The 11,949-nt window shown below is 41.4% G+C and overlaps 1 protein-coding gene across 1 annotated transcript; it reads right to left on the reverse strand.

Moving 5' to 3' along the window:
- Positions 1–6,069: 6,069 nt before the first annotated feature.
- LOC133904117 (uncharacterized) lies at positions 6,070–8,106 on the reverse strand. Its single transcript, XM_062345608.1, has 2 exons — positions 7,670–8,106; positions 6,070–7,264 (listed from the first exon to the last, which is right to left on the reverse strand). Exons 1-2 carry the CDS (start codon positions 7,919–7,921, stop codon positions 6,365–6,367), a joined length of 1,152 nt encoding a protein of 383 aa, XP_062201592.1. The 5' UTR covers positions 7,922–8,106; the 3' UTR covers positions 6,070–6,364.
- Positions 8,107–11,949: the final 3,843 nt, after the last annotated feature.

Consider the following 11,949-nt stretch of genomic DNA (forward strand, 5'->3'; position numbering starts at 1 on the left):
TGGGCCTTTCACTCGCTTCTGAGAAGCACATAGGCTTTTGCAGGTGTAAAATAAGAGAAAACCACTGAAGTTCAAGAATAATTACCCATAAATATCACCGAGTTACCTATTCCAACTGTTCATCTCCCAAACAACCTACGCACGCGAGAACAGATGGGGTAGATGAGAGGCGATTAGGGTTTGGACCTATGAACAGCGGCTCACCGACACCTCCGTCGTCTCTCTCAACGAGCCCGATGATGCCTTAGGTCGGACCCCTCCTTCATCGCTCGGGCCCTTCCTTCCTCGCTCGGCTGATGACCTTGGCTTAGGACAGCAGCACCCCCTCACACAGAGGTACTAATTCATCCCTATTTTCCCCTTCGTTAGGTGATAAATTTTAGTAGATATGTGTATGTAAATTCGAATTATCTGCTGTTATAGAGTAGATCGATGGTTTTCAGCAAGTAGGTGGCATGTATATGTGTTAATTAGATGTCCATTTGTATAGTTGTTATACACATGTCATTTTTGTTCAGGTTTTTTTTTTTTTGAATGAGCTGATTTGCTTGGTTTTGGTGTGAACTAGTTGTTGTACACATAGGTGCATTTCGTTATACAAAGTTATTATTATTGTGATATTCCTCACTTCACTTGTTTGTCTGGTCCATACTGCAAAAAGAGTTGAATTGCATGTGACCGTAAATGTGCAAAATTTCATTTAAAAAATGTTAAAAAACAATAAGAGCATTGATGTCTCCACTAAACCAGCAAAGAGCAAGTCATCATACTTCTAAGGGACATTATAGTTTTTCACACTAATGATAGACAATCAACCATATAAAGAAAGGCTACCAAACGATCAGATTCTCTAGCAAGCAAATTCTCTAGAAAACTACTTCTCATGGGAGCCATTGTCACATAAAAGCTCTTAAAAAATTGTTCTAAAGAGTACCCTAGAGTAAACTAGGTGCTCAAGATTTACCCGTGGGTTTGAAATGTTAAACTAACCTAATTACATCACCAGTGAGGATCGAGATGTGATGAGGCGACGATGGTCCCGTTTTTCATGGGTTTGACAAGGGTGGTGGACAGGGATGACAAGTTGATGTGAAATTAGGAGGCAGTGATGGAAATGAGAAAGAATGACAATACAAGGAGTAGCTTTGCTAGATGAGATGAGGTAATAGTGGTGGTTGTTCAAGGTGGTTGAAAAGATGGAGGCCACATCAAAAGTGGGGAAGGAGGCTGCTCGCCAGCGAAGCTAAGAGAGGCGTCGCAAGGGATGGAGGTGGCACGTATGGGATATGGTGAGGAGTGGAGAGTAGTATAAGGTTTGGGTGGTGGTTTGTTGGGGAGAGGTTAAGGAGTGTTGGATTTAGATCAAACAATATCAATCGTTGACTGAAATTTAGAAAGGTTTAAGGCACTTGATCAGTAGGTAGATCTCTCTTTTTTTAAATACAAAAATACCATTGTATTTGAGTTCAATTTCGCATTGATCAGGATGACCCATGTGAGAGTGGGGGGTATATATCCGTATGTTTTAACAACTCTGTTTGTTTGGGTTTAGGTTTATAAACAAGCAACTTTTAGCTAGTTTTTTTTTTACTAAAGAGCTTATCCAACCTTAGTTTAAAACCTGGCTGTTTGGCAACTCAGCTTTTTTTTCTAGGATGAGTGGCAAGCTTAATGCTAAAAGAGTTTAATGGATGTCTTAGTTGTACTGAGCTAGTTCCAACCCGCAAAGTCTAGAAAAACACCTCTAGGATGGCTTGGGATTATTAGTTATAAAGTGGCTTAGACTTTTTTAAAAAGCATAGTTGAAAAGCCTCCAATTTGTTTAGGCTTATGACTTTTTTTGCTTTTAAGTTGAAGCTTAAGGCCCTATTTATTTAGGCTTAGACTTATAAATAAACAGCTTATGACTAGTATTTTAAAAAATAGCTTATCTTACCTTGGTTTAAAAGCCTAACTAGGTTGTTTGGTAACTTGGCTTTTTCCCCTAGGACGAGTGGCAAACTTAACGCTAAAAAGATTTAATGGATGGCTATGGTGGGTAATTTTTACTAAGTGTAGTGGTAGTAGTCTATTTTTTCACTTCTTATGAAGTTAGAGGATCCTAATTCGGCCGGCACGTAGGTTATTGGTGTGCATATGTGACTATCTTATCTAATCATGTATTTTTCTATTGTCATACATTAAGATGTACGACATGGTTACTTGTTCTCCTGATCTGTTAATTTGAGAAGGATTAGAGGACTTTGTTTTGCTTCCTTTTATGTAATATGGCGCTACGAGCAGCAAGTGTGTTGGGACATGTGAGAGCAGTAAGGAGGAGTTGATCCTATGAAAAACTGTGAGGTGTTGACTGTAGTGTCCTGAAACATACGTGAGCTGCGGGCTAGACGAAGTTCAGGGGCGCATGCTGTGAAGCAAACCGATCGAGTCTTACTTTGTGATTGAGCATCGTCTCACCGACCTTAGAGACTGCCGACTCGACAAATTGAAGAATGCTCGCAGATTGAAGGGCTATGTGATGTAAATTCAATTTATCCCATACCTGACAGGCCAGCTCGCAATGAAGTAATATATGCTGTGTAGATTCAATTGCCAAGCATCGATTTTATTGGAGATGGCCTTTACTCAAACTGGTAAGACCTTGTTTGGATAGGTTTTTTTTTTTTTGCCTTTTAAAAAAAAAATCAAAAGGTATCTAAATAGTTAGTTTTTGGTTTCGATTTTTGATGGCTTTTTTTAAGTTGAGAAAGTGGTTGTGATTAAATGAGCTAGAAGCTAAGAAGTAGTCTAAGAGTAGTTTTTTTAGCTTTTGGTATGGGGATATTACTATAAAAACTATTTTTAGATGTGAATGATAACTTATTTTTTATGAAGGTTCACTTAAGTGAATCGTCTGTGAAAATAGGTTTTATAGGTAGTTCCTTAAGCGGATAACTATGAAAACTGATTTTTATAGACGGTTCTTTAAATGAACTCTCTGTGATAATCGGTCCTTGAATTAATTTTTTTTTACATAAAAAAAGGAAAAAAACAAATTGGACCGACCAGGCACCCTACGACCGTGATGTCGTAAGTCATAAGTCACAAAATTTTTGCACAAAATACGTGCACGTACGATTCTTAGCACTCGAACTCAGAACCTCTTAGCTCGCGCAAACCCTCCCATCATCACACCACAGAACTATTACTTATCGTAATAGTATATGCATTCATTTTGATATTTTCTATCAGAAACTTCAAACGATTATTTGGGTATCTTAATGACTTCAAATGAAAATGTTTTTAACCACAAAGTTGTAGATCTTGTCGAGGGCTACAGTTTTTATATAAAGTTTGTTATCATCCGATTTCGTATAAAAAAGTTATAATTTTTTTAAGATAAAATGTCATTCATTATCACAGACGGTTCATATAGAGAACCGATCGTAGAAATATATAATCATGTTTAGAGGCGGTTCACATAAGTAATCGTCTTTGAAATATATGATAGGTTATCTTAAAAAATTATAATTTTTTCATACGAACTCGGATAGAGATAAACTTTATATGAAAATTATAATCCTCGACGATATCTACAACTTTATAGTTAAATTTTTTTCATTTAAAATCATTTATATGTCTAAATAATTGTTTAAAATTTTAGACATAAGATATTGATAAAAAAGAGTCCATATGCTATTCTTATCACTAATATTTCTGTAAATCAAGAATTATTGTTGATAATAGGGGATCTTTGATCTTCTTTTTGTTAATTTTGTTGGAGATGTCGGAGTTGATAATATTGTTTTTCTTCTTGTTGTTCTCGAGTTTACTCATATTAATAGAACTTGTGGTAACAATAGCATATATATGTGTAAAATTTTAACTGATTATTTAGACACCTAAATAATTTCAAATAAAAAATATTTCAATGACAAAGTTGTAGAACTCGTCGATGGCTACAATTTTTATATGAAATTTGCCCCCATCCAAGTTCGTATGAAAAAATTATAAATTTTTTAAGATAAACTATCATATATTTTCATAAGCGGTTTCTAATATGAACCGCCTCTGAAAATAATCCTCTATTTTCACATACAGTTCACGTAAGAAATCACATATAAAAATAACCCTTATCATACATTGTTCTTACGTGAATCGTCTATGATAATCATATCATTTTCAGATACGTTCATATAAGAAATAGCCTGTAAAATAGTCTTTACACAGACGACTTCTTATGTCGTGCACCTTTGAAAATCGCTTAGACGGTTTGTCATATGACCTGCCTGTGAAAAAAACATTTTGTGTGTCTCCAAAAATAATTTTTTTTATAGTGTGAGAAGCTACAAATTTATTATAATAGCCACAACCCCAGCTAAAAAGAAGCTCTAAAACCCTGACCTGTCTAAACGGGAGCTAAATAAAAGTGTGATTGTGCATGTGAGTGTAAGGTACTTTTGACACATGGATCAAGTCCATTTGCAGGCTTGTTTAATCAGTTCAATATGTTTACACGAAATATCTTTATCAGTTAAGTAAAACTTAAGAGAGCTAGACCAAAACAATCACGCAAGATTTCAAAACACTCGAGTCCATGTCCACTCGAAGATAGGGGACGTGGACAAACTCTTGGCCAGAGTATCCTGATGTGTACACCATGATACCCCCAGCCTCAGGTAAACTTTGCTATTAGCCCCGTCGATTAATCCAAGCTGTTAGTTTGACTACCCCACCTCTCCTTTCTTCCAAAGAAACAGAGCACAATAGCAAGGAGGGAAAGGGATAGGTGTATTCTCTCTCCCGTTTTCGGTCAAAACTAATATTTGTGGTTCTTGGATCGGGACCAATTACAGCCTAGTTCAATCAAAATTGCTTCATACATGATACGAAATTACGATAGATCTAGCTGGTTTGAATCCTTATATTAATAAAGAGAAGTACAAATATATTTAATTTATAATCTGGCGTGGTTGAATTTCAACTCCGATAACGGGTTAGCGGTAGAGGATCTGTTTCTGGTGAGGGGCTTTCTCTGTTGCTGGGCTAGTTTCGGGAGGTAACGGTAACGAATGGCAGGAAGGACAACAAGGCAGAGTGTCATCAGCTATAGATAGCGGAGGACGGTTGGTGGACGGTGTTGATTGCGGGAGGAAGAAAGCGATCCAAAGAAGCTAGGTTAGCGTGACGAGAAAAGTAGGCATGAATCTGGCGACGAGCACATCCTTATAGGCAGGAGGACGGGGTGGGAGCTATAGGAGGATGGATGGAGAAGGAAGAAAGGATAGTAGACGTCCAATGTAAATCGAACGGTCGTGTGTCGTCCACTGAAAAAACGTTCGTTTTCAGTAGACTGACGTATGGTTGGATTCCCCCGTTCGATTCCCACGGAGAGAGAGAGAGAGAGAGAGAGAGAGAGAGAGAGAGAGAGAGAGAGAGAGAGAGAGAGAGAGAGGGCTAGCACTTCGCGGGAGAGAGAGCCGGAGCGGGGCGGGGTAACGACGGCAGGAGACGCGCTACCTGGATCTTGCACGGAGGCAGCGCTAGCTAGATGTGGACGAAGGGCTCCCATCTGCCTTTTTTTTTTCTATTTGACGCGGGCCCCGCAGAGAGAACCGAACCATACAGGCATACACTAGATCAGAGTTGGGTTCCATTGCAATTAAGTCGAACCATTGCCCTTCTCTTTTTTCTTTTTCTTCTTCCACTTGATTTAGAGACTCTCAAGTATGCCCACTACCCGTGTTGGATCGGCCGCTGCTGATCGTGGTGTTGCATGTTTGGTTCGCACAAGCACCTTAGGGTGGTTCATGAACAGTGTAATTCAGACATGCAGGAGCCGATGGTACTTACCCTACTTTTTTTTAACAGTGCCTCCCCACTGCACCGTGAGACCTTTGCCATGCTGATTCAGTTTGGTGCGCACGTAAGTTAAGCAAATCTTCTGCGCACGTGCGTGCAACTACTGTACGTAATTGATTCCCGTGTAATGAAAGCCTGCTTAATTAGTTGAGAAGCTGTTGTAACGCCCCAACTGTTTTGCCTCCCAAAGACGCGCTCATATGGATATCCACACAAAAACAAGCTCCATCAACAGGAATACATTTGGACTCAAACTCAAGAAGAAGCACATTGGTTTGATATGATCCTTCACAAACTCAACATGGCAGACTACTGGTACTCTGATAGGCTTCTAAACACAGTAAAACTAGCCTAAATAACTAAAACAAATAGTATAATACCATGGACTAACCGTAGAATTAACAACAAAACGAAATTCAAAAGTCAAACAACAAGCTAATCAATTCAACCACAAAATCGAAACAAGCTAAGCTAAGCTAACTTCTCTTCTACACCACGGACGTGAGAGCACGTCGGTGCGCGCTCACATCAAGGACTTGAGCGACCGCGCCTTCATGGGCTTCCTCCACCGCTTCCACGGGGTCTTCCTCTTGCTGTCATCATTGCTAGCTCGGGGCTCACCATTTCCATTGATAGTGCGGACAGAGGTGCCAATTCCGTCGTCGTCGCTGCTCTCCTCGTCGCCACCGGCGATCCCGGCGATGTCCTCGTCGCACATAGACACATCATCATGATCTGCTGCCCGGTTGGTATCATCATCAGCTTGAGCTTGATTAGTAGGAGAAGCATATTCGGGATGTTCCAATTCTTGCTTTGCAGATACAGGCTCGTTCATGCCGCTGCTTCTGCAGTGCCTCTTGGTGCGGGAAGGGCCGAACCCAGTGTAGTAGTAGAAGCCCTCGGTTGCCACAAAGTCGCCGCCGGACTTTTTCTTCCGCGGCTTGGAGGTGCTTGAGGGCTTGGAGGCTGCTGCTGACACAGGCGCCGCCTCTGACGCCACTGCTGAAGCAAACTCAAACTCAGGGTTTAAGTAGGAGCGCTTCTGCACGAAGTGGTAGTCGCAGAGGGAGTTGGGTTGGCTCACTGTCCGGTGGCAGTGCCACCTCTTGCCGTCGTTCTTCTTGCACTTCCAGACCTGTGCTCCCCCGTCCTCGCTCTCCTCCTTCTTCTTCTCCTCGCCCTCCTCTTTCTTCACCTTTGCATTCTTCTTGACCTCGCTCTCCTTCTCCTTCTTCTTCTTCTCCTTACATGTTGTCAGTTTCTTCATCACCTTCTTCACAACCTCACGGTTGTCCTCGCCGGCCGATGCCACGGCAGGCTTCTCCTTCTTCTTCACTGAGGCGGTTGGCATGCTGGTCGTGAAGAGCCAGCTAGCCCGGCAGGCGACATGGACGAAATACTTGCCCACAAGGTCATCCTCCACCTAATCAATCGAAACAGGTTAATTAATCGACACATCAATGCGCCCAGATGCAAATCTCAGTCGGCTACCGTGCCAAGATGGGGGCCGCGGATCTAGGGTTCGACCCGGCCGCCGCTCCGGCGATTCCAACCCTAGCCGCTCGGCTATCACAAATTACCACGAGGGAAGGATAGCTAACGCGTCGTAGACCCCGGTCAGGCGGGCCCCTTCCGCCGGCGCCGCCCACTGCCCGCCCGTTCGGGCCCGCCGGCCAACCCTAGCGACATGCACGAACCGGACCCCGCGAGCCGCGGGAACACGACGAGACTTCCCAGAGGGCAAGGAGCTAGCGAGGCATGTACCTCACAGAGCGACCTGGAGCGGAATAGCCGGGGGAGAGCGCGGAGGAGGAGAGAGGCAGCTGACCTGGGGATCAGAGATGGAGAGCTCGGGGATGAGGTCCCACGGCGAGCGGCTGAGCTCGCAGTGCTCCCCAGAGGCAGTAGCGGGGCTTGCTAAGCCGCCCCCGCCGCAATATTCGGGCGCGGAGCACGGCGCCAGGTGCGGCGGCGGCGGCGGGAGCTCTAATGGGGGCGACGCGTCGGGGGCCGGGGCCGCGGGAGCGGCGGCTGAGTAGGCGGAGCCGAGGAGGCGGGAAGCGCTCTTGCGGATCCGCATGGCGGCGAGGGCGCTGCGTCGGGGAGGGATCTGGCGACCTGGGGGCACTAGGGTTTGGGATTTGGGTGGAGGCAAGGTAGATAGTAACAGGAGAGAGAGATGGGTGGGCTTTGTGCTGTGTTTTTCTTTTGTTTTTTTGGCCTTTCGTCTGGTGCGGCGTGGGGTTTCGCTCTTCGCGCAGCCTCCGCGGTTGGCTGGATTCCGTAACGTTCTCCCGGGGGTGATTTATAGTGGTGGCACGTGGGCCCCGCCGCCCAGTGATGGCACGAGATTCCAAAAAAACGGGATAGGCGGCCTAACGCTTCTTGCAACATTGTGCTACTCAAATGTCCAAATATGCTGGACATGGATGGCGGCAGGGACGGCGAGATGTCGTGGGATTAAGAGGCCGTGACGGATTTGGCCGTCAGACGCAGGGAGGCGTTTGTGGGGTGGGAGGGAAGTACTGTTTAGAAAGATCTTTGTAGTATTTTATATATAATATCTATTTTGTGATCTAATAATTAAACCGAAGAGTAAAAGAGAGTGAATACGTGTTATTATAGAGGAGAGAGTTTTTTATAGGACTGGATTATATAGAATTTACTTCTAGGTAGGATTTATCGGGCAGCTCAAGAGAGCTGATGAGATAAGGATGGTGTTGCAAGGGTTAGCAGAGGCACCTTAGAGATATATGTGAAATGGTAGCTGACAATAGAGTATAGGGAGTTTGTTATTGAGGAGAGATTGAGTGTTACATTGTATCTAGCAGTTGCAACCGGTGACTGAAAATTTTCTTTAGGCATTTGATTAATATGTATATACCTCTTTTAGAAATGTAAACACTTGTATATTTTATAATGGGGATTTGGTAATAGAGGAGATATTGAGGGTTGCATGCATATGTATTTAGCAGTTGCAACTAGTGACTGAAAATTAGGAATTTTTTAAGCATTTGATTAATATGGAGATAAAATATAAATGTTTGTATATTTTATAGTGGGGAGTTGGTTATTGAGAAGAGATTGAGTGTTGCATTTGTATCTAGCAGTTGTAACTGGTGACTGAAAATTAGGATTTTTTTTAAGGCATTTGATTAATATGCAGATACCTCTTTTAGAAATGTAAATGTTTGTATGTTTTATAATACATCTTTCTAGTGGGTTCAAAAAGTTGAAAGTATTTTGTGTCACTGGTTAAAGTTTTAGAGTGCTTTGCAGAAGGTGGGCGCTCAGAAGACATTCTTGATGGGTGCTACTATGCTTTTGTCAAATGGCGAGTGAGATCTTCAGGCCTCGTTTGGTAGAGCTCTGGGAGTTGATTCCTCGCCAGAATCGCTCCCAGCGCTGCCAAACGGGTTGGTCGGACAGTGATTCTGCACGGGAATTATTTCTCGTTTTGTATAGCGAAGTGAGAGCTAAAAAGACTAGCTTTCACCTGATTCTCGTCTGATTCTCCTCGATTTCAACAAAATATTCTCTCTGGAATCACTTTCACCACTAGTATACCAAACGATTTTACAAACAGAATCACTTCCACCACAGAATCACGTCCACTCTATTTCCACCACAGAATCAGAGCTCTACCAAACAGGCCCTCAATGTAAGCAGAAGATGAGCTGCAATAGCATAAGAAGACTTAAATGATGATGTTGTCGCGGACAAGGCTCGATTCTTGTGTTCTGATGATGGAGATACTTCAATCCTTCTTCTACACTCTGTTTATTTATTTTCTAATTTTCTATCTTTTGGTAGCAAGTCTGTTCAAATTTTTGAGTCAAAATTTTCTTCTATGTTTTTCCGGAGCTACTTAAAAGGGGAGGAGAAGTCAGAGGTGGGAATCAAACCGCTTTCCTAAAATGGGCTATTGCAACTGTGTCCTCCTTCTTCCCTACTTCCCATAAAGGCAAAAACGGGCTATTGGATCGCACTTCATCTTCACTCGCAGGCGAATTAGCAACCCCCTAGAGTGTCTTGATGCGTAAACCAGAGTGTCAAACAGACCGATGCTATCAAATCACAGTGATAATCTTTGTTGCTTACAGTTTGGACTGATATGCTAAAAATTAGAGAATAATATCTGAACGGTAGAGATATATGGTAATAAGTGATGGGAAAATCATTGATTTTTGGAATGACTGTTGGCGTTTACAACACCCTTCAAAACAAATTTACTTGATTTATTTGAGATATGCAATGAGCAAGTTATTTCTGTTGCTATCTTGGCTCAGGAAAACCGGGTGTATAATCATATTCAAGACTAGCTCAGAAAATTTAGAGACATTACTGTTACGGTTGTGCTAATAAATGAATCTGATCTGCCAAAATAGGTCACAGAAATATCTGGATCCTTTACGGTGAGATCCCTCCAAAAATGAATGGATGGGCATTCCAATGATACACTGTGCAAAGCTGAGATCCCTCCAAAAATGAAAATATTATCTGGCCAATTGCACATAATGCAATCTTAACTAAAGGTAATATGCCGAGAAGAAAACTGCAGGGAGATGCCAAGTGCAGATCTTGTGATGTAAATGAACCAATCTTGCACCTATTCTTTAAAGTAAGTGGATCAAACTAATACCCATGAATCAATCCATCTCATCGAGAGATACAAGTTTTATATATATATTTTATTTGGGTCGACCTAAAACTCAAAAATAAACTAAAAAATCATTTTCAACTAGCTAAGCAAGGAAAAATAAACTAAATATAGGCTCTGTTTGATATAGCTCATAAGCAGCTTCTACTTCTCAGAAGCCACAAGCTGTACCAAACAGGCTGAGCTTATACTGACTTTTGAAAATCTGATAAGCTGGCTTCTGATGTATTGAATTAAAAGTTGATAAGCTGACTGAGAGTGGTTTTTCTGAAAAGTTACGTGCTGAAAGCTAAAAATTAAATCCATAAGCTAACAACTTTTCTTTGAAGCTATAAACAGCTTTTTAGAAAAATAGCTTTTCAACAAAAATCCATAAATTTCAGCTATACCAAACAGTGCTAATTTCTAAGCGCGAAATTTTTCCCTGGTTTTCAATTTGAAATTATGCTACCAAAAGTACAACTCACACATAAAGATAGATAAAGTACATGAAAAATTGTCTACTTGGACAATTGATAAAAATATAAATGATAATTCAAAAATACAAAACATACCACTATGTTTTAGGTAATTGGGTCATGTGATCCCTGTAAGCTTGAAAACGTTTCAATATACTCTAATCAATCAAATATCTCAAACCATGTTTTTACGAATGTCCTCATTTATCTCTCATTCTCTTTTCTTGAAAAATGATTACATAAGCTTCATATATTACCTCAAAAGAAAGCCTTTTAGCTTCCAATCATCATCAATATAATATGTTGTCACTCTATATACCCTTTCTTTAGATGATTTATTGTCCACATATCCGTTGTGACTGTAATAGAAGATTGGCACTGTTGAAAGCACTTCATCATAAATAGCTTTTGCACTTCATACATATCCAATATATCATTCCTAATCATATCTCTAAACACTGCCTTAAACAAAGGCTACATTGCAGCACAAAACTTTCGAAAGCCGACATGGTCAACCATAGAAAGTGGGTATCCATGAACACATATCATAAATACAAGTTCTTTCCTTGCAAGATTTTGATCAAACATATATTTCTCTACAACAACTGACCCATCATAATTTTTTGACAACTTTAAATTAGATTGTTTTAAGTCTTTCCTAACCTGTCGAGACTCACGAATTGGAAGGTGGCCATACAAATGATTAGTACCATTTATGGTCTCTGCTCCTAGTATTTTATGATACTAATTGCATTTAACATTCTATTTATCCTCTAATTTTAGTCTTTTGAATTCTTCTTGTACAACATAATTTAACTTTCTCTTATTCCTACCACCTACAACATCCATCATCTACCATCACCACATCAGTACCTTGTGTGTCCTGTAATGGTGTTGGTGCAACACCTGATGACGGTGCAGCTGGAGCATCAACGGATGGATCAGGTGTAGGTGCATCAGATGGAGTATGAAGCACATGCACCTGAAGCA

This window comes from Phragmites australis, chromosome 21 (assembly GCF_958298935.1).
Source record: "Phragmites australis chromosome 21, lpPhrAust1.1, whole genome shotgun sequence".
NCBI classification, from domain to species: Eukaryota; Viridiplantae; Streptophyta; class Magnoliopsida; order Poales; family Poaceae; genus Phragmites; species Phragmites australis.